The sequence below is a fragment of the Lathyrus oleraceus genome, chromosome 1 (genome assembly GCF_024323335.1).
Source record: "Lathyrus oleraceus cultivar Zhongwan6 chromosome 1, CAAS_Psat_ZW6_1.0, whole genome shotgun sequence".
Classification (NCBI taxonomy): domain Eukaryota; kingdom Viridiplantae; phylum Streptophyta; class Magnoliopsida; order Fabales; family Fabaceae; genus Lathyrus; species Lathyrus oleraceus.
This window is the reverse complement of record NC_066579.1, coordinates 435,753,894-435,777,479: the sequence shown is the minus strand read 5'-3', so window position 1 is coordinate 435,777,479 and position 23,586 is coordinate 435,753,894. Positions and strand designations below refer to the sequence as shown.

Sequence of the window (23,586 nt, the reverse complement as noted above, 5' to 3'; positions counted from 1 at the left end):
ATTTGCATGGAGCTTTTAAACACTGATTTGTTAGATGATAATGCTAGGGGACAAGGTATACTACTTTCACGCCTAAAGTCATATTATAATAGTTTTTATTTAGATGAGCATTCTACCGAAGATGCTCGAATCATCAAAACTAGGTGTTACATTATGTTGTTACTAGGATCCTTTTTATTTCCCGAAGGTAGTGGTTCTAGCATGCATATTATGTACTTACCTTTACTTAGACATATAGATAGAATAGGTAGTTATAGTTGGGGATCCGCATGTCTAGCCTATCTCTATAGTTCGTTGTGCAAAAACTCCCACAAAGATACTTCTACATTTTCTGGATGTGCTGTTTTGCTACAAGCATGGGGATGGTCAAGACTACCGTCTCTAGCACCGGTCAATAACAACCCCTTCACTTTTCCATATGCAAAAAAGTAAGTTGTTTAAATTGTTATATCTTTACTTCCTTCCTTACAGTTTATTACCCATAACTAATTTATTTTAACTTTTTGGTGTAGATGGTCGGCACGCGGTATGAATTACAGCAGATGTCCGAGACACTGTATTACTCAATATCGCAACTTGTTGGATCACCTTCGACCGGCAGACGTAAGCAAAATAATTTCATTATTTCTTCATATTATGTTGACTTTTTCTACATTCATTTAAATCCTATCGTCTTTAACATTTCAGTTCATTTGGCGTCCATACCTTAATATGGATCATGAGCATCAGATCAACCCTGAAGACGCAGCCGTATGGACAACATGCACACCGATAATACGGTTCACAACAGTGGAGCTGCACAACACCGATCGTGTGAAGCTGCAGTTTGGTATGGTCCAGAATATCCCAGATCCCCCAGCTAGCCTAGGAGAATGGCATATGCGTAAAGTGAACGACCAATGGAACTACAACCCTTGGCAAACCTTCGCAAGATCAGAGTGTCGCAAGTGGAAGCACCGTCATGACCATGTCTTAACTGACGCAGTCATGCCAAATGAGGTAAAACCAAGTCGTACTTATATGGCTTGGTATAGATCAGTTGGATTTCAATTCATCGCCGATGATATGTACCTCTACGACCCACGCCAGACAAGTTACACACAAGAAGGATCAACATCTAACCCCCAACAACATTCTCAGCCCGGTTACTCACAACCACCTATCCGACAAACTTTCCGTTCCACAAACACACAAACATACAACCAAAACATGCCATTCACCCAACCCAAAAACTAAGAACATCCCCCATACCACCACCAATAAATGGACCATCAACCTTCGACCGAACATCGCTTCGCACCCACACCATCACCCTACCAAAGTCGCCTTAGCCAAAACACTAACCGCCCCTCCTCCTACCGTAGCCAAGAACCCCAAACATCACAATACCAAAACATCCCACAACCATACCCTTTCCAAACACCCCAACAACCTTTCCAACCGTTCCTAGACCCATCATTGTCACCCATGTCTCCCTTCAACCGTCCCGGTCGCCCATCCATGAGTCAACCACACCCCAACTTCTCTGGCATGGGTCATGAGCTCAGCTACGCCGGTACACCATCATTGAATACTGAAGACTATGCTGAGTTGGCTGAATACCTCAACGGATCTTCTCCTGTAGGAGGTAATGACGCTCCTGGACCATCAGATGAACAAACACGGGTGCAGAATCGTCAACGTGGGTTAGGGCCAAGGGTTAGGGTAGCTAGGGGATGTGGGACCGGAGGTCGGTTAGGTGATCCCGGTCATCACCATTAGGATTGTTTGTGTAAAATCCAAAATTTATTAATATCAATTCGTATTATGTCAAATTTATCTTTGTGTAAACTCCAAACATTAGGTTTCTTTCATAATTCTAAAATAAACACATATCATAATACAAAAATTTATAGGTCAGAAACCCTAATTCAAGGACTTGTTATTGTTATGTTGAAGGGCTTGAATTTGGTCCCTTTTGGCAAAATTCACATACACATGTTTTGACAGAAACCCTAATTTTGGGTCAAGTTCGCAAGGACCTACCTCACTCATTTTTAATTATTTTGAGGTGGGACTAAGTGCATTGGAAAATTTAAGATGTCTACTTCACTTGTTATGTTGGACAAAAATTCATAACTCTAACACAAACACATGCAATAATACAAAACATTATAGGTCAGATAACAGATAAAATGTCAAAGAGTCCAAGTTCAGGTGCCCATACCTTTCTCATAAAAATTGCAAATGATGCAAAACTTTAGTCCAAATTCATTATCTTGAAAATATATACAACTTTTATATTGAAGGTTTTGTCATTTTAGGCTTTTATCATTCAAACTAAAGGGCTTGAAGTTGGACCCTTTTGGCAAAATTCACATACACTTGTTTTGACATAAACCCTAATTTTGGGTGAAGTTCGCAAAGACCTAACTCACTCATTTTTAATTATTTTGAGGTGGGACGCAAGTGCATTGGAAAATTTAAAATGTCTACTTCAAATGTTATGTTGGACAAAAATTCATATTCCTAAAAGAAACACATGCAATAATACAAAACATTATCGGTCAGATAACAGTTAAAAAACTCAGAAGTCCAACTTCAACTACCCATAACTTTCTCATAAAAAATCCAAATGATGCAAAATTTATATCCAAATTCATTGTATTAAAAAGATCTATAACTTTCATGTTGAAAGTTTTTTCATTTGAGGCTTTTTTAAGGGAGGCGCCAATTGGATTGGCGCCCCCTCTTAAAAATTACACATAGGCGCCAATTGGATTGGCTAGGGCAGGTGCCCTAGCCAATCCAATTGGCGCCTCCTTGCAATTTTTAGGAGGGGTCGCCAATCCAATTGGCGCCTCCTCCTAAATGTGGGGTAGATTGGGAATTTTTTTGAAAACTGGGTTATATTGGGAATTTCTTCGAAAAAGTGGGTTATCTCGGTAAATTTGCCCACAATCTATGGTGATTTTCTATCAATCTTGATGAACAAGATTGTTATCACTCACACAATAACAATGAAAAGAGAAGAACAATGGAGAAAGAAATGAAATAACGATGGAGAAGAAGAATATTTTTCGCAGAGTTTCTCTCTGCCCACAACCTGTGAAAAACTTCTTTATTCACTTTGCAACTACAATGTTATAAATACAACATTACAAGAATAAATATTACTCTCTCTATTTATAGATTTATGTTAGTTTGCTCACTAAGTCAAAGCCCAAAACTATAAAAGTCCAAAATAGTTAACAATACTAAAAATGGGCTTAAGTCAAAATCCTGAGTTAAGCCACATATTTCGACACTTCGACACACTAATACAACTCGACACACTAGATGATTCGACACTTCCTTACTTCTGTCGAGCAACCTGTTTTGACACAAAGAATTACAATTCAACAATTTTAAGATCTAATTTTGTGGTCCTTAAATATTTTTTTTGTGTTTGAGTCTCTTCCTCCATTTTAAGGTTAATTTTGATGGAAGTGTTTATGTAGACAAATTTAAGATGACACATCGACAAAACTTAAAATTTTTGAATTAAAAGACTAAAACTGTTTTAAAATGTAGGGAACAATATTTATTTTCTTAAAAGTAAAGGTACTGAAATTGTATTTAAGCTTTAAAACTATGTCAATCTTCAATGTTTTATCAGTAGAATGTTCATCAATGTATGAAGGGATTAGAAATTTGTTTTTATTTTGAGGTACATAGTGGAACCTCATCTCGACGTGCTTGTTTCGACCATGTGTTATCGGATTCTTCGCCAGATTGATAGCTGACATGTTGTCGATCTTCATGGTAATTGCTCCATGACTCTTCGATGTTATCTCTTCGACCAGATTCACCATCCACGTTGCTTGACATGCACAAAAGGAAGTAGCTATGTATTTTGCTTCACATGATGATAATGCCACTACTGACTCCTTTCTCGAACTTCAAGCAATTGGTGCACCACCTAGCATAAACAGATAGCTAGCTGTGGATTTTCGATCCTCAACATCACTACACCAACTTGAGTCGGTGTATACTACTAGTTTGCATTCTTTTCCTCCATCAGCTGCACGAAACAAAATTCCATAGTCAAGAGTTTCTTTCAGATACCTTAGTATCCTCTTTGCCGCTGCTAGATGTGGTACCTTTGGCTTCTGCATGAATCTACTCACCATACCTACAATGTATGGCAAGTCAAGCCTTGTGTGACAAAGGTATCGAATCTTTCGACAGTTGTAATCTGGGCTCAGCTGGAGTCAAAGTTGGGTTGCAATCTTGCATCTCAAATATCTTGAGTATTTCACCTTCATACCTTCTTTGATGCATCATCAAACCTCTACCACTCTTGTAGAATTCGATGCCAAGGAAATATGAAATGTTACCCAAATATGACATTTCAAATTCCTTGTTGAGATCACCTTTGAAGTCTTCGATCTCCTTCTTGCAGCTACCTGTTATCAACAAGTCATCGACATAGAGACATTATATAAGCAATTATCTCTTGTTTCTTCTTACATATACTCCATGTTCAGTTTTGCTCTTCATAAATTCCTTCTCCCTTAGAAAGCCATCTATCTTCTTGTTCCAAACTCTTGGAGCTTGTTTAAGTCCGTACAGGGCTTTATGCAGCCCATACACCTTTCTTTCTTCACCTTGTTTCACAAACCCAACTAGTTGTGCAACATAAACTTCTTATTTTAAGGCGCCATTCAGGAATGCACATTTCTCATCCATCTGACACATCTGCCAGTTGTTCATGTTTGCTAGACCAATAACCAACCTGATTATTTTGATCCTAGCAACAAGTGCAAAAACTTTCTCGAAGTCGGTTCCTTCTTTCTGAAGAAATCCTTTCGCCACAAGTCTCGCCTTGTGTCGAGTCACTTCTCCTTTGTGATTCAACTTCACCTTGTATACCCACTTTACATCGATTATCTTCTTATCTTGGCGAAATTCGACAAGTGACCAAGTGTTGTTGACTTCGATTGACTTCAGTTCTTCGTTCATTGATTTCACCCACTTAGAATATTCTAATGCCTCAGTTGCATTGAATGGTTCGACATCTGTGTAGAAAGCATAGTGTACCAGCTCACCTTCTTTATTGACCATATCATCTAATATAATCATATATTCTTGCCACCTTGCAGGCACGTGTCTTGTTCTTTGAGGTCTGCTTCACCTTTAACTTCTTGTCGAACTTCTCTTTCAACTTCATTAGTTGGTTCATCACATAAGATTCTCACTGAATCCTTCTTAGCATTCTCTGTCCAATCCCATTCCTTAAGCTCATATATGATCACGTCTCTGTTGATCATCAATTGCTTGTTCACTAGGTCGAATAACTTGTATCCTCCAGTCGAATAATATCCTATCAGGATCATCTGACTCAACTTGTCATCAAGTTTTCTTCTCAACTGATCTGGCACATGTCTATGTGATATAGATCTAAACACCTTCGTATGACTCATGCCAGGCTTGACACCATACCAACATTCTTCTGGCGTGATTCCTTCTAGCTTCTTCGTCGGACATCTGTTATATGTTGCAGTCGACACAACTTCTCCCCATAATTCTTTGGGTAGATGCTTGCCTTTCAACATACTTCTCACCATATTCATGATGGTTATATTCTTCCTTTTTGCGACTCCATTCAACCGTGGAGTGTAGGGTGGCACCACCTCATGCAGAATCCCTTCTTTCACACATAATGTGTCGAAGTCTTTCGACACATGTTCTCTGTAACACCCTTCTAAAATACCCCAAATATTAAATTAAAATAACAACATATAAATCAGAGTAGTCATGCAATTAAGGGTGTCACACATTTATTTCGCACCATTCGTCATACTATTTAGTCATGCTCATTATTTAACTCAAACACATAAAGTATTGCACAATACGCAACGGATAGAGATCAAATCGATCATTCAAAACATGTAACATACTACATGTAAACTGGTTCAACAAACATCAACAACACAATTAAAATGTTCCCTCCCGATGTTACATCTATCAGAGCATGACCCACTAAGGAGACTACACTAGACTCCAAGCATTAGCTTCTACTCAATCACTGCTCGTTACCTGAAAAATAGTTGTAAGGGTGAGTTCCTCAATCGATATAATAAGCATTATAGAATATAATGTCATGTTAAGTAATTTAACACATTAATCACCCTAATCGTATCACACATTCAGTAACGGCACATCAACTCAAATATCATACTCAATATCAACACAATTCACACTCATGCTCAATGCCAACACAACACACGTATAACATTGGAATACATCCATTCATATTATACACTACACGTATATTATGCAATGAGACTCCATGCATGCGGTACCGACTATTCGTGAACATATAGTTCAACTTCACCGACCAAATCCAGGTACGGCTACCAAGCTCACCAGTCCCACTCATTTGAGACCTAGTGACTCACATCACTAATTCCTCACCATGGGAATTAGCTACCACCCCAAGGGCCATGCTATGCACGCTAATTCACCTAGCATGCAAACATCAAAAACAGTCCAAATGACTAACATCACTAATTCCTCACCATGGGAATTAGCTACCACCATAAAGGCCACATTATGCACGCTAATCACCTAGCAATGCAACATCACAACAATAATCCACAATGGACCGATGCTCACTCTCTAAGCCATAAAACAGTCCATTCACAACACATGCATAACATACACATTCACAACATTATGCATACCATCATACATTATCAACACATGTATCAACACATCATATCATGTCAAATAATTAAACACAGTATTAGCACACTCTACTAATACCTATACTGTTCAAAACAGCGGGAAATAATCCCTACTATATCACACACCGATATAGGCAACCATCAATTAGGCACACAACATTTTAATTAACAATTTTTCCACTCTGCAACAGTGTTAACCGGTTAACGCCCTGGGTTAACCGGTTAACGCAGCACAAACACGCTTCCTGCCCAAAACTTAACAGTGTTAACCGGTTAACGCCCTGGGTTAACCGGTTAACGCAGACAAAACAGCAATTATTCAAAATACATAACAGAGTTAACCGGTTAACACCCTGGGTTAACCGGTTAACGCAAGACAGAAGCTGTTCCTGCGCTAACACAAGGCAGAATGCAGAATTCTCCGCATTTTCCGCCGTTGGAGGACTTCCGGACCTCCGATTCCAATTCCGTAAAAAGCTATACGTTCGGAAATTCACCACTAACCCAAACACAGACTCAATTACAGCCTAACACAGTTTATCCAACATAATTTTCCAGCATTCATAATTCCAATTAGGGTCAATTCAACGGCTTATCACTACCCATTACATGCTAACCCATAATACCCATTAAACGACGATAAACCCCCTTTACCTGATTAATCCGGCAAATCTTTGAGCTCCAAGCTTTTCTCTTCTCCAACCTTTGCCCTTGCTCTTCCTCTTTGCCCTTTCTCCACTTTCCACTTTTCAGCCGCTTCTCTGTTTCACGTAAAACTCTTTTTTTACCAAATGGGATTCTTCTTCCTTATTTCACACTTATATATTTTCCAATAATTATTATTCCAAAATAATAATAATTCAATAACTCCAAAAATAATAATAATAATAATCCAATTATCTAATTAAATTAATAAATATATTATTAACTTAATTTAAATAATTATCATATTATTATCGGGGTGTTACATTCTCCACCACCATCAGTCCTCAGAATCTTGATCTTTTGATCGCTTTGTCTTTCGACCATAGATTTAAACTTGGCAAATATCTCAACCACTTCAGTTTTCTCCTTGATCAGGTAAATCCACAGTTTTCAACTGAAATCATCTATGAATATAACAAAGTATTTGTTACCTCCAATCAATTCACCTGGATAGGAGCCCATACATTAGAGTATATGACTTCAAGAATTGCCTTCGACCTGCTTCATACATCCTTACTGAAGTTGTTCTTGTGATGCTTTGCCTACACACATTCTTCACACACTTCGTTTGGAATGTCGATTTCTGGTAATCCTGAAACCATATTTCTTCTCTTCAAATCTCTGGTATCTTTGAAATTATGATGACCAAGTCTATAATTCCATATCCATTCATCTTTGCTGGCTGCTGTTGCGAGGCACTTATGCTCCATCACATTTAGCTCAATCTTGAAGGTTCTATTATAAGATATTGGAGCCTTCAAGATCAACCTTCCATTTGAGTCGAGAACTCTCATCATCTTGTCTTCAATCGACACCCTGTAGTTCTTTTCGACTAGCTGCCTTATGCTGAGCAAATTACTCTTCATGTCTGGTATGTACAACACATTTGAAATTACTGACCTCTTACCATCTTTCCTCATAATTAGAACATCACCAACACCTTCAACTGCTTGAGTGTTGTCATTTGAAAATTTCACCATGTTCTTCATTGGAGGTTTTATATTGACAAACCAATCTTTCCTTCTAGACATGTGTGATGAGCATCCTGAGTCAAAGTACCACTGGTCCTTGAATCTCTTTTCATCTCTTGTTATAACCACCATCAACGTCTCTTCTTCTTCATGTTTCGCCAGCTTTGCATAAGTTTCTTGATTCTTATACTTTTATGGACAATCACTAGAATAGTGACCATACTTTTGACAATTGTAACACTGAATGTGACTCTTGTCTGACTTTTGACCACCACCTCTTCCTCTACCTGCAGCACCACCTCTTTGGTTTCCTTGATTCCAGGGTTTTCTCTGATTCAGCCAGTTTCCTTCTTGTTGATTTTGACCAGTCGAATTGTTGTAGTCTCCTCTGCTTTTGTTGCCATTCCAGCTTCCTTTTCCTTTCCTTTCTTTTGCTGATTGCGCCTACAAAGCCATATCACTCTTCGACTTTTCTGCAACTCTTTCAACCATTCTTTGTTCATGATGTTCAAGTGTCCATTGAAGCTCTTCCTTTGTCAGCTTTGATAAATCTTTCGACTCTTCTATGGCTACTACCACGTGGTCGAACTTTGGAGCCAACGACCTCAAGATCTTTCCAACAATAGGTCTTGATGTTAACATTTCTCTACATACCTTGATTTGATTCACCAGTTTTGTAACCTTGGTGAAGAAACTAGTTATGCTTTCATCGTCTTCCATCTGAAGCAATTCATAAGTCCTTTTGTGAGTTTGTAACCTCACCTTTTTCACCTTTTCCGCGCCTCCAAACGACTTCTCCAAAATTTCCCATGCTTCTTTTGCTGACTCTATATCACTAACCTTTTTAAAGTTATCTGCATCAACACATTGATGGATTATAAAGAGAGCTTTATAATCTTTCTTCTCCAATTCTGTATATGCAGCCTTTTCTTGATCTATCGCGTTTTCTGCAAGCGTTGTTACTGTTTCCTTCACAAGATCCCAAAGATCTTAATAATAGAACACAACCTTTATCGGCTTCACCAATTCTCATAATTGTTGTTCTTGAGAATCAGAAGATTTGTTGAAAAATGTCTGTTTGGATGATTCATTGCCATCATGATTTTCATCCCACGAATTGTTTAAATCGGAGCTCTTGATACCAGATGTTGGAAATCCACCACAACCTATGGAGAATTTCTATCAATCTTGATGAACAATATTGTTATCACCTACACAATAACAATTAAAAGAGAAGAACAATTGAGAAAGAAAAGAAAGAACGATGGAGAAGAATAATATTTTCTGCAGAGTTTCTCTCTGTCCACAACCTGTGGAAAATTTCTTTATTCACTTTGCAATTGCAAAATTTTATGAATACAATATTATGAATACAACATTACAAGAATAAGATTTATTCTCTCTATTTATAGATTTATCTTAGCTTGCTCACTAAGCCAAACCCCAAAACTATAAAAGGCCAAAATAGTTAATACTACTAAAAATAGGCCTAAGTCGAAATCATGTGTGAAGAAACATGCTTCAACACTTCGACACACTAATACAACTCGACATACTAGGTAATTCGACACTTTCTTGCTTCTATCAAGCAACCTGCTTCGACATAAGGAATTACAATTCAACAATTTTAAGATCTAATTTTGTGGTCCTTAAATATTCTTTTTGTGTCTAGGTTTCTTCCTCCATTTTAAGGTTAATTTTGATGGAAGTATTTATATAGATAAATTTAAGATGACACATCAACAAAACTTCTCTTAAATATGGTGTGAATATTTAATTTATCAATAGACATTGTTACGTAATAAAATTGACCTAAAAATAAGGTGAGATACCACAATTCATTAAAAAATTAAATTAAAAGACTAAAACTGTTTTAAAATGTATGGAACAAAATTTTATTTTCTTAAAAGTAAAGATATTGAAATTGTATTTAAATTTTAAAACTATGTCAACCTTCAATATTCTATTCTACTATCGAGGGATTAGAAATTTGTTTTTATTTTGTGGTACATAGTAAGCCTTCTTGCATAACATGTTAGCATCAATCTTATTCTCTAAAGTGAAAAATAATTTTGATTGTTGATTTCATGGATTTTGCTTCATTTCTTTTACCTGGTGGAAGAATAATCACTATTATAAAATGTATATTTCACCATAGTTAGATTAATGAAAAATAAGATAGTAAGTGTGTTACTTTATATTATGGGTGAATGGTTGTGGTGAGAAACTAGATACCACGTCACATTTCATCATAGTTGACATAATCAACCATGGTGAAATGTCACTAGGTCACGGGTTCGATTCTTAATTGTATTATGAGTATGAAATATTTTGTGTGTTACATTTCACTAAGATTGGCTGATAAAATCGTGGTGAATTCAATTATTATTTTTTAAAATATTTTTTAATTTTCCATATGTACCACTTTTTTTTAATTCTTGTATTGTATACCATATTTTCTACCACAATAAGATATGAACCAACATATGCACATTTTTTAAACAAAACAATACATTAATATGTAACCACCAAAATAGCTTCCATCTAGTACCACCAAAATGTTAAACAAACCTGGAGCATATAAAATTTGGGTTTTTTTTCTAACTCCGTTCAATATATTGATTCTCTACAGAACTTTATATATTAAAAGCTATTTAAACATTACAGGCTAAGCTAATTATAAAGTCAAAGAAAATATTATTAAAAGTCTTATAAAATATAAACTTATGTAGAATATATATTTTCATCTTTAGTTCAAGTGGTTTAACTAAGAAATATAACATAATTACTATATTCTACTTAAGACATATAATAATTTATTTCCACTGAATGAACACGAGGATAATTAGTAATTGGTAAAATATAGAAAGTAAATATAAGAGAAACCATAATTTTAAATTACTCACAAAAAGATAAACCGTGCTAAATAACATATTTTATTCTCATCGCACTTTTTGAGAATTTGATGTAAGTCGCATACTAAATGGGTCAAAGAATTCATAAATATATGATTGATTTGATTATATACAAAAATGACGCATGTACTTAAATGGCTAAATAAAACTCAAAAAATAAAGTGAGTCTTAATATTGAAATTAATTATGTGCACAAATTTAAAATTGACATTAATTAAAATAGAAATTGTAGTTATGTGCACCACAACTGTAGTATCATTATGTCAAACCACTCATTTCTAAACAAAAAATCCTTTATATCTTTAGGATCAATAAAACCTTTAAATTTAGATCATGCTCTAATTGAAGAGGAACGAGTTCTTTAATATCCATGATGAAACATATCAATTTTATTAACGAATCGTCAGAAGGAATTGCTGTCTCATTTTGGGTATGGGTATGGAGGCTTAATATAACATCCTACTTCCCGACTCGACAAACAATTACGTAAAACATGTATAATACATAAATCCTTCAAGTAGGATGTTACTCAAACATAAAAAAAAGATATACATGAACCACATGATTGAAAATTAAATCATTTGATAAGCAACGTAAATTATAAAATAATTAACGGCATTATTAGTTTGAAAAATAATTCAACATCAAAATAAATGAAAAGATATGCAACACAATCAGAATAAAAGAACAATCGGTTCCTCTCGTGTTACATATTAGAGCGACTCCAATTAAAGAGGCACAACGCCATCCTCAATAGCAAGTTCCTACTGAGGTACCTGATTTGATTGTTTGTACTCCAGAGGAGCACATGCGCAACAACACAAAAAGGGGTGAAAATATGTTCAAATAATAATCGATGTAAAAAACAATCAGGACAGATTCACACATCGCAAATTATACACATATTAAACATGCACCACAATATCACATATTCATATTTTACCCACACCATAATCAATCATTAAAGAAAATAATATTCATCACATTCAAAATCACATAACTCTATACAAGAGTATTCAACAACACTTAAGCATCTTATCTGCACAACAATTATGTAATGCAATGCAACATCGACTCACCCATGCATCCGGTACCAACTCAACAAATGATTCTTCATACGAAGCAAGTTCCAACATATGAACCTTGAGCCCCAACATCTAAACTTGGGATAAGTCATTGGTCCCAACATATGAACCCGTGAGCCGCCTCTTTCACAACAACGACAACATATGATGCATGGAATATGACAATGCAATGACAACAACACAACAATGAATACAACCACACATCTGATTATAAATAATCATGTAACAACAATGACATAATAATGAATACAACCAAACTAATGACTGCAAACAATCATGCATTCAATGTATCACCAGTAACTCTCACTCTGAACTACTCATCTCATCAATTCATTAGCAAGCATGTACAATAGTTCACATAGTTAAACTTGCATTTCAATACATATATTCACACAACGAACATACATTCACACATCATTCAAACATATTAGTTTATATCATTGGACATAACCAAACAACAACCAACAATCGCTGGAATCAGAAAACAGACCAACAAATTGACACGAAATATCACCCATGTACTGTCATCCTCACCAAGCGAGCACAACAGCTCGCTGGGCGAAATCGTCCTGACCTGCGAAACCGAAAGCGTGATTCTGCCATTGCAGCAACTCTGTGATCAGTGTATTTTAAACACTATCTGTTACTTTATGCTAAGACTTTTATATGACTTCTCGCATTATTTTAATTGCTTTTAATAGGTTTTTGAAGTTAAGTTGTGCTTATTTTCTGAATAAATAATTATTTACACCTTCTCGCTGTGTAGATCATAACTTGAGCTATGAAAATCAGATTGACACATTCTAATATGTGTTGGAAATATGAGAGGATAAGATACAAGTTTCATATTTAAATCAAAAGCTGATTCGAAGTGAAGAAGGGTCAAATATTTCATTTTAGTTCCAAACTTAAGAAAATACTTAGTTTTTGGACCGATTTTATATTTTTTTTAGGGTTGGTTGCTATCACGTCCAAATTCTCTTTCTCTATTTAAACAAATTAGTAGTTTTAGGTTTATGCATTCAACATTCAACATTGACTTCTTGCTGGTGGTTGTGGTGCGCTATGAATAAATTGTGTCTTGCGAATGAAGTGGTAACTTCCTATACTTTGAAACTTGTCATAGTGAATTATCTAATTTGTTAGCTAAACATTTTCTCAAGCATAATATATCTCATCTAACGAGAAATATCACGCAGAATGCACACAAAGGTAGTAATACGATTTTGAATGTTGATGGCAGTAATCTTGATAATTTCAGCGTCTTGGATTTTTGTGGACTGATTTGAAATGTTGATGGAGAATGAGTTCACAATTTTACGAATAATATTGGTTATTCCAACATCCTTTATGTTGAGCTGATGAAGATAAATCATGGTTTGCGTATAACATGAGAACTTGACATCAAAGACCTTATGTGTTATTTTGACTTCAAATCTGCTATCAAGTTTATCTCAGAGTCTGTTAATGTTTAACATCACTATGTCACGATTTTTCTCAACATTAAAGAGTTTTTCTAGTCATCCTCTTAGAAAGGAGAATGCTTGTGTTGACTATCTAGCAAAACATGATGCAGTACACCGATCTTTTAAAGTGCCTCTTATAGGAGTCATCACTCTCCTGCTAGCTGTCTCTTACTAGCGGATGTTAATGGACCTTTATTTTTTAGATGATTTTTTATTTTTTCTTTTCCCTTTTTCATTTATAAATTTTTTTTATAAAATATTACAAACAAAATTATTTAACAGATTAAAATATTAGTTAATAAGATTACCAAATACAGCACATAATATTAAATTTGTTTGAGCACCAAGTAAATATTATTAATAAATTTTCAAAATAGCAAAATCATCAAAAGCTATGATAAAACAGATTGCTGTTCAAGTCTCCAAGCACAGCGAAGGCAGTGATTCTTTTCCTTGAAAATGGTTGTCAGTAAAGAAGTATAGGAGTCACAAAAGAATAAGATATTAACCCATTATGAAGCAATCCTTAATTCCTCCTTTAGCTTTTTTCTGCTTATATGAAGTACATTTAAGATTCTCTTATTGCCTTCCAAGTCATTCCATTCACTTTATTCACCCACAAGACAACATTTAACTAAATGTCCTTCAGCTCTTGTAATATAAATACTCACATTACATTCAAAAGCCATACACACTTGAGTTATTAAGAGAGAAGGTTTCATTCAAGGGCCTTACAAACATGCATTCTGAATCAGTGAAATCAAGTCAGTCTCCTCCTGCTGAAGCTGAGAAGCATAAGAATCTGGATAGAGAAATTAGGGAGATGGTTTCTGCCATCACTGGCCGTGTCACTAATTTTCATAAACCAGGCTCCACCCACCATTTGGACAATGAGGATGAAAATGGCACTAGGATTATCACCCTAGCAGGAACCAACGAAGGAGCTACTCTGCGGAGTGAAATGGACGAAAAATCAGGTAAATATTTTTCTCATGAAGAGCCTGAATTATTGAGTACTTATGTTAACAGCAACTTCCAGGCCATCAACAATTCAATCATGCTTGGCGGTAGCTACCATGCCAATGATCCTGGTGTACACATGGATATTGAAGACTTCACTGAGAATCCTCAAAATCACCATAAGACTGAGAAGCATGGCAAGAAGGAAAAAAGGGAAAAGGAAAAGAAGAAAGGGAAAGAAAGTTCCAAAAGTGAACACTCTGATTAGTAAAGCTTTATAGAGATTATGGGATGTCAAAGAATAATTGCAACTTGCACTTTTTTGGAACTAGGACTTCTGTGCCAAACGTTAAACCCCTGGTTAATGTGTGATTCAAATGACATATTTTTATTTTATTTTTGTGCTTGTTCTTCATTTGTTTGTGGGTTATTAATCATCAATTGAGGAAAAGAAAGTTACCATTTCCATGCTGAAAAAAATTATATAAACACCGGCTGTTGGGTTCTTAGTTAAGTAGGTCATTATAAATACTCAGCCATAATGTAATGAATGTGTTGCATTTCAAAACTGGACAGTCTTTAAAAAATGATATGTATCATCATGATATCATAAAATTTCAATCCTTGCGTTTCAATCCATTATTTGAAAAGACTACTCTAGTTGCAAATCTATCAACAAATAGCATTACAAGCATTAATAATGTCTTTCGTCCCCGACGAGGATTTACAGTATTAGTGGAGGGCCATCAATTAGTTGTGCAAATCCTCAAACAACTGCAATAAACTTCATAGACCAACTATGCGTATTAATATTTACACAATAGGATGTATCTGATGAAATCTGGTAACTCTGTCAACAAGTTGCAGGTTCAGCTCCATCATGTAAAGCACAGCAAATTGTAGCTTTATGGTGCCCTCCGTAAACTTTAATATCTTCACCAGTTGACATAGACCAAAGCCTAGCAGTTGAATCAGAGGAAGCTGCAATGACAAAATGTATTGGGGGTAAAAATTTGGATGAAACAACAATTGAATAGTGGTGTCCATTCAAATTCACAATTGATAATGCAAGGTCTATTTTGCAATCGGGCAAATGTAGTTTAATTACAGCTCATTATGCAACTGCAAAATCACCACTAGTTTTAAAAACAGTGGTAGTTTGAGCAGGTCGCTCAAAGTCACCACTCTCCACCACTGTTTCAACTTTTACAACTTCCACTAATCACTTTTAATCTTTTAAATAAAAAGTTGGTCTGATAGAGTACAATTAAAACACAACTTTTAGTATAGGGTATTAAAAAATTCTAAGAACAATTATAAATTATATATTAATAGCTAATTTAAATTTAACCTTCCAACTAAAATTACATTGTCCAGCATTTTTTAAAATCTGGGCTCTGGAGGGCTAATTTAAATTTAACCTTCCAACTAAAATTACATTGTCCAGCATTTTTTAGATCATGTTTTTTAAGCAGCTCATAAGAAATTAAATTTTCTTTAAAGAAAGATAAACAATCATAGTTAGCAATTGGTAAATAAAATGAAAGACCAATCAGCCATCAAGAATTACACAAATTTGCAATTTTATGAATCAACCTTATCCATGCTTAACATTTCCTGTGAACTGAAGGATCCAATTCTGGGCAATGCAGAAGATAAAGGCCTGTATCTAAGTAACAACTACACTACAAATGTGTTTTTAAACTTTTTTACACAGTTATCATTAAATCATTGCAGAAGTTAGCAACCATAATTATTATCACCTAAAAAGTCAAAATACTGATGTGACAACAAGAGTTCCAAAGGAAACCCATTTATATATCCAGTTCCTGGATGTGTATACGAAGACAGATACCAAAAAAAATAGCAAGTTAGTACCTGTAATAAGGTAGGCACCATCCACTGAGAAGACACAGTCCCACACCCAACGTGTATGACCTGAGATGTACAACCAACCTCGTCTCAGGTTTAGGAAATTTTGGGAAGAAAAGTGCAGGGAGTGAAAAAACACTACATTATCACATTATTTCATGAAATACCTATCAAAGTCTTCTCTAATGTAAAACCATCAACATTCCATATCTTGACAGTATTATCAGAAGATGCAGTTGCCAAGTATCTAAAAATATCACCAAGAAATATTAACATCTTAAATAAGCTAGAGGTACATTAGGAAGTTAAAGATAGAAATAGAGACATAGAGATTGACAGTCCTGGAATAACTAAAGTGGTCCCAAACCAGCTGGTATACCATCATTAAATTACTAGATGTTACAATCCGGTCAAAACAGTTTTAGATAAATATAAAGACTTGGGAAGGTTCTCTATTAGATTGTTGATGCTTCCAGTTCAAACAGTTTTTTTACACAACTTGCATATTGCTAACTCAAACAATAATATGAATTTAAATATTATAAACCATATTGAACAAGAAAATAAAGTGCAGCTCCATCTTCATAGCAAGAGAGATGAATATGACTGTAGAAGCACACAGCACATAGGAAACTGATTTTATTTTGATTATGAAAAAAGGCAGCATATACTCCCGCAGCTTATATTCATAACAGTAACATAGCATGTGTGTGCATATCTGAGACGCATATGTGCAAATTCAAGTAAAACCAATTAAGAATAAATTTTATCTTAAGTTTTTGAGTTGCTTGCAATGAATTCAGATACCTTGGCCACTGTTGCTCACAATAATCAACTCTAATCAAAACTTGTTTCAGTGAAAGAAAAATATGCCATTTAAATCATGCACTTTTTATAAAAGGAATCTCAAATATACTTTTTGTAGCTGTTCACATTCATTGAAGAATCTAGGCAGTTCCCAAGAAAAATTTAAAAAGTTGTATTATAATAGAATGCATATTCATTATATATACTAACACTAGTAAAATTACACAACTTACTTGGGGCTCGTTTGGAAATTCAGTAACCTGCTTGTTAAGAGTTTACATCGGACAATATGGCTTAAAAATATGTTTATAAGTGAGGATAATCCTCACTTTACAAGCCGATTTTGTAGGGAAGAGTTATGTCCAAGTACACATTCTAAGATGGTATCATATCCTAGTTTAAGATCTATTGGGCTACCGGCAATCAAATTTCCATTATCGGATCACCCACTATTTATATTCACGCACCAAGTCCAATAGTCCCAGGCGTGAGGGGTGTGTTAAGAATCTCAAATCAAATAATATGTGGTCTGAAAAATATGTTGTAAGTAGGGGCAATCCTCACCTTATAAGCCGGTTTTATAGGGGTAATTCTCACCTTATAAGCCAGTTTTGTAGTGATGAGTTAGACCTAACCATACATTCTAAGATGATATCAGAGCCTAATTTTAAATATGTTGGGCTACCTGCAATCAGATTTGTCAGCCATTATTTCTATACACACATCAAGCCTAATAATAGTACATAGCATGAGGGGGGGTGTTAAGAGTCTCAAATCGGACAATATTTGACCTGAAAAAATTATTTATAAGTGGAGGCAATGTCACCATGCAAGTCAGTTTTGTAGAAATGAGTTAAACCCAACCACACATGCTAAGATTGCTTGCTGAAATGATAAGATTAATTACGGAAATTTGTTTAGAGGACGTGGTCTAGTTTGCTTGATGCATGGTAACAATCAAACCAAGTAAAAATGTTTTGGAAATATTGGAGCACATGGGATTTCGTTTCTTGCATTTTGCCCAAATCCAATGAAAATAGCTCCCACTCTGTTTTAGATTTAATGAGATTTCAACTCTTAAACGATAGAACTTTATGCAACATATATTAAATACTTAATTTTTTATCCCTAGTTTTTTTCTTCAATTCCTGACCTCTGAGAATTCAGCTGTGGCAAATAGATCTTTAACATTTCACCCTTGTTTGTAAATATTTAATAATTCCATTTTTGTTATAATTAACACAACTGATTATCCAAAAGCTTAACAACTGGCCAGTAACTTGGCCACAACCTTTTCCATCTTCAAACTTAATTAGAATAAGGAAAAAAAATAAAAAAAGACAAAACATAGGCACATTCTTATTGACCTGTGGGGATCACAAAACTCAGGTGATAAAAGACATTTGAGGATGTAGCCATTGTGTGCTTGCAGCTTATGAAGTGGCTCAAAGTTTGTCATTGTCTGCACAAAAATACATTCAATTGGTACAGATAAGTAAAGATTGACATGACGATGACATTATCGTGATATTTCTATCAAGGCACAACCTGAGTCCCACGCAACAGACGCCACACATAACATGTCCCATTATTATTTGCTGCTACTACCAAGCTGCCATCCCACATCACTGTCAGAGAGCGTACAGCCGTATCCACCTCTGGCACCTACATTTCTTCCACAAATTGAAAATAATGTTATGCCAATAATTTTTGTCATTGGTGAGAGAGAAAGAGGGAAGACATAATAGAAGTACCGATCAATCTTAGCCTAAGGAAATAGTGGACAGTTGTCCAAAGGACATAGATAAGAAAAAGCATATACATGTAGGAGATGCATGGCTATTGGGTGTATAATGGAATTAAGAGTGCATGTGGGATGTAAAAGAGAAAGAAGCATAGCATGTGTTAGCCCGATGAGTGACTAGAGTGTTACAATTTACAACTACATTACTTATATAATTCAAATATTTCATTATTTTTCAATATTATTTTGGATTTATTTAATCTTTTTATAGAGAACATTTAGAAATCTATTCCAAACTGATACCATACACAGTAAAAAGAGGTCATAACTCATACCAATTCACAGCTGCATGAATTTGCTGTCAAATCCCACACACGAATATTGCCATTTTGATCACCAGATATTAGTTCAGTCTGTTGGATCACATGCAAAATCAGTGAGAACCACAAAGCAAGAACCTATATGTACATATATCTCATGTACTTGGATATTTTAAGAACTAAGGAACCGTAGTGAACGAAGAAAGAGTATCAAAGAGGCATGTTTGATGCTTCAAATGAAACATATATAAAAGAAACATGCCCTTAATATTGAGCTATGTGATAATCCAGATCTAAACACCAATCAATAAACCAATAGTTAAATGAATCTCATAAAAGTGACAAGTAATTGAAAGAAATAACATAATAATGGAAAGCTAAAAGCGTGCTGTAAGACCATTCAGTCCAAGTTATCTCTTCATAATTTTTAATACAGTTTTAATTAATGAAACCATAACTCAGGGATAAATTGTATAGCTGCCAACAAATAGTGAAGCATAACCTGATTTGGGTGCAACACAACACTGTTAACTGCTGCACGACTTTCATATTCCCTTTGACAACCTGGTGCCCTGCATTTTTATCATCAAATAAGGAAAGTCTATTTATTTGACCAAAGTTTTAGGACTGACTAGTGTCATAAGATAAAATTGTTATGCAGCATAACATCTACTTCACCTCAAATCCCAGATCTTAACTGTGCCGTCCTCTGAACCAGAATACATCCAGTTCCCATCACATTGAAACCCAACCGCCATTACATTATTGGTATGTGAATCATAGCTCATTACCTGCCACACAATGAGGAACATAAAATGTTTGGAACCAAAAAATGAATATTTTTTTAAGGTAAGTGCTTCGGGTGATAAGAAAGATCTTGAGATTAACGATTTGGATAAAAGGATGGTCCTGGATAGAACATTATGGCAAAAGTTGATCAATGTAACTGATCTCACTTTGTAAGTATATCAGTTGAAAAGACGTACCGGCTGAGGGCTATTTGAGTTAACATCAAACAACCGTATGTGAGGATTACCAGCTGCAGCTAAGAAGCGTTTATCCGGGGTTATCTCCAACCGGTTTACTTGCTATACAAATTAGATACAGCAAAATCAGTATCACATATGAAACCTAAAATCACAAGAAGCCATTCTCTATGATAAATTAGTACTCCCAAAGCAACCACCATCTAATAAAACACAAATCTAGAAACACTAAAACAGCTGAGCAAATCAGCTAAAATCTAATCAAAACTTATCAAAAAGTTCATGCAAGCAAATTTGATCCTCAAATTTCACATAAAGCTTATCAATTACAGATTCGGTTTCAGGAATTAAAAAAATACATAAAACATGAAATCATCCCTAAACCCTAAACAAATGCAAACCTAGATTGGTTTATCTAATAGCTGCACAAATAAAAAGGAATCACAAGAAATGAACCAAACCGAATCAGGATATTGGATGGTGCGATAACATCGACCACTCTTGGCTTCCCAAAATCGAATGGTGTGGTCATAGCTGGCAGTGGCGAGTATCACTGATGGTTGACTCATCCTATAACAAAAATCTTCTTCTTTTTCTTCTACTATCAATATACATTTATCTATCAACAGAAAACCTAATATGATTCAATCGATCAGAATCAACTGAAATTAAATTTCAATGAAGAAATAACGTATTGTACAGAAAGTGTGATAGAATGGTTTTGGAAATGAGAGAATGGAAATTACCTTGGTGGTGATGGAAAAGCGAGAGAATCGCGAGGAGGAGGTCGCGGTCTCCGGGAAATTCTACCGCCGCTAACGACGGTGTCAAAATAAAGCCGTACAAGTCAATTCAGGAATTTTCATGACTCAGCGATCTAAAAAGCGCCGTTTAATATTTTTCTGTTAAGAAAACATTTTTTTCTTTAAAAAGTAAACTACACTTTGGTTCTCTAAAAAATGGTTAAAGTATGTTTGGCTTCCCTTTATTATATTTTTGGAAAAAGTTTTAATTTATATCAATTTGGTTTTCAATCTTTGAAGTCAATTTTCTATTATAAAACGTTTAATGGTAAATTTTTTGCTGACGTGATTTTGGAGGATGAAATTTATAAAAAAAGTTTAAATTTATCTTAAATTATATATGAAAATTGTTACAACATATAATATAACATTACACTCCCTCTTCCTACATAAAATTAAGTGATGTGTGACTTCAAAAAATTTGTATTATATATATAACATTTGACGGTTTCTTCATTCATAAAATTAAGCGATATGAGACTTCTTCAATATGTATATTTTCAACTAACCCCAACAATTTCCACCTTGATTGAAAATAATACATAAGTTTTCATTGTCTTCGTTGATGATTATACTCCACCATAAAGAGTATCAACATATATATTTTCAACCAATCTCAATAATTTTCACCTTGATTGAAAATAATACATCAATTTTCATTGTCTTCATTGACAGTCATACTCCACCATAAAGTGTATAGTCACTTGAAGCTACACCACTCCAAAAAATTTCACATTGTCCTCATCGACAATCATAGTTTTAAAAACTATCATACTCTCTCATGAAGAATATATTTCACTTAAAGATAAACCACTTCAAAAAATTCACATTGTCATCACTGACAATCAAATACTTTATCATGAATAATAATTTCACTTGAAGTAAAATCACTCAAAGAATTTCACATTGTCTTCACTGACAATCATAATTTTAAAAAACTATCATACTCTCCTTAAAGAATAGTATATTTCACTTGAACCTAAACCACTTCAAGAATTTTCACATGTCGAAAACCAGTTTGAAACACTACGGTGCATAAGGGTGTTCGCGGTGCGGTTTGAGCGGTTTTTGCGATAAAAATCACCCGAACCGCAAGAGAAAAAAGTATGCGGTTCGGTTTGGTTCGGTTGACTTTTAGAAATAAAACCAAACCAAATCAATGCGGTTTGGGTTGGTTCGGTTGGTTCGGTTTTTTATAATATTTTTATAGAGCCATATATACTCCTACAAATAACGACATAACTTTGTGTTTAGTCATTTATATATTACCAAATAACATCCAAATTCATCATATTTAGACAAAAACGTTTCATTCAATATATAAAAAAACCATATTAGACAAAAGTGGAATAAAAGACAAATATAAATAGTATCATAATATAATATCAAAGACATTATAATAAAACATAAAAAAAACATATGAGATGAGAGATTAGAGAAGATGAAAAAAATAACATAAGAGACGCGAGATTGAGAAGAAAAGTGCAATAAAAACGTAATTGGAAGAGAAAATAGTAACATAAAAGATAAAAAAGAAAGAACATAATAGAGGACTTATTAGAGTAGAATAGGCGAGACCTACATGGAAAAGAAGATGAGAAGAATGTGTGATACTACTATGAGAGATTTAAGAAGGTTGAAATTGAAACCCTAAGTGTGATTAAGAGAAAATCGTTTGTAAATGTAAGGTTAAGGCATACTAGGTTTGAGGTTTGGGTTGGATGTGGGATAAGTGAACTTTGGGTTGTAACATAATGCGGTTTGGTTTGGTTTAGTTCGGTTTGCAAAATACAAACCGCAAACCAAACCAAACCGTGCGGTTTTATTAAAAAATGACCCAAACGAATCCGAACCAAATGCGGTTTTTTGCGGTTTCGGTTTGGTTTGGTTTGGTTTGCGGTTTTCTATTGGGTTGGTTTGGTTTTGAACACCCCTAACGGTGCAACATCCTTGTTGGCGGAAAGTTCTTTAACCACCAACATAATCTTGCACCTTCCGTAATCTTGATTGTATCAACATATTTTTTACTTGAGCTTTCCATAAGTCAAAAAAAAAATTCCATCAATATTCTCAAGCCTAGACTGCACTGCAAAAATTTTTACATCAACTCAACAACTCTTTCACAACACTATCCTTCTTTTCTGATGTGGATGACCAAACAAAACTACAACCACAAAGCATATTGAGAATACAATCACAACACAAGAACATAATGTGAAAACTCCAAAATCGAAGAAAAAAG

The 23,586-nt window shown here is 34.8% G+C and overlaps 3 protein-coding genes across 4 annotated transcripts; 2 read left to right on the top strand and 1 right to left on the bottom strand.

Moving 5' to 3' along the window:
- Nucleotides 1–516: 516 nt before the first annotated feature.
- Nucleotides 517–1,270, top strand: LOC127080628 (protein MAIN-LIKE 2-like). Its single transcript, XM_051020943.1, has 2 exons — nucleotides 517–603; nucleotides 688–1,270. The coding sequence occupies exons 1-2, from the start codon at nucleotides 529–531 to the stop codon at nucleotides 1,234–1,236; spliced, it is 624 nt and encodes a 207-aa protein (XP_050876900.1). The 5' UTR covers nucleotides 517–528; the 3' UTR covers nucleotides 1,237–1,270.
- Nucleotides 1,271–14,520: 13,250 nt separating this feature from the next.
- LOC127080624 (uncharacterized) lies at nucleotides 14,521–15,321 on the top strand. Its single transcript, XM_051020937.1, has one exon. The coding sequence runs from the start codon at nucleotides 14,592–14,594 to the stop codon at nucleotides 15,078–15,080; it is 489 nt and encodes a 162-aa protein (XP_050876894.1). The 5' UTR covers nucleotides 14,521–14,591; the 3' UTR covers nucleotides 15,081–15,321.
- Nucleotides 15,322–15,390: 69 nt separating this feature from the next.
- On the bottom strand, nucleotides 15,391–21,491 carry LOC127080610 (target of rapamycin complex subunit LST8-1). Of its 2 annotated transcripts, none has more exons than XM_051020932.1 (11): nucleotides 21,288–21,491; nucleotides 21,003–21,160; nucleotides 20,542–20,643; nucleotides 20,234–20,346; nucleotides 20,058–20,127; nucleotides 19,571–19,648; nucleotides 19,040–19,156; nucleotides 18,859–18,953; nucleotides 16,852–16,931; nucleotides 16,691–16,750; nucleotides 15,391–15,793 (listed from the first exon to the last, which is right to left on the bottom strand). In XM_051020932.1, the coding sequence occupies exons 2-11, from the start codon at nucleotides 21,108–21,110 to the stop codon at nucleotides 15,666–15,668; spliced, it is 951 nt and encodes a 316-aa protein (XP_050876889.1). In that variant the 5' UTR covers nucleotides 21,111–21,160; nucleotides 21,288–21,491; the 3' UTR covers nucleotides 15,391–15,665. The 2 variants fall into 2 exon arrangements, with proteins under 2 accessions (XP_050876889.1, XP_050876884.1); XM_051020927.1 differs by having other exon boundaries at nucleotides 21,003–21,175; nucleotides 21,288–21,490.
- Between the last annotated feature and the right edge of the window lie 2,095 nt (nucleotides 21,492–23,586).

What these genes read in the sequence shown, in the direction of transcription:
- LOC127080628 (XM_051020943.1), top strand. Translation starts at nt 529, where the DNA reads ATGAATTACAGCAGATGTCCGAGACACTGTATTACTCAATATCGCAAC. An exon ending in ATCACCTTCGACCGGCAGAC is followed by an intron (nt 604 to 687) that starts GTAAGCAAAATA and finishes TTAACATTTCAG; the next exon opens with TTCATTTGGCGTCCATACCT.
- LOC127080624 (XM_051020937.1), top strand. Translation starts at nt 14,592, where the DNA reads ATGCATTCTGAATCAGTGAAATCAAGTCAGTCTCCTCCTGCTGAAGCT.
- LOC127080610 (XM_051020932.1), bottom strand. Translation starts at nt 21,110, where the DNA reads ATGAGTCAACCATCAGTGATACTCGCCACTGCCAGCTATGACCACACC. An exon ending in CCATCCAATATCCTGATTCG is followed by an intron (nt 20,644 to 21,002) that starts GTTTGGTTCATT and finishes TAATTTGTATAG; the next exon opens with CAAGTAAACCGGTTGGAGAT. An exon ending in TGGTGCCTACCTTATTACAG is followed by an intron (nt 15,794 to 16,690) that starts GTACTAACTTGC and finishes TTGTCATTGCAG; the next exon opens with CTTCCTCTGATTCAACTGCT.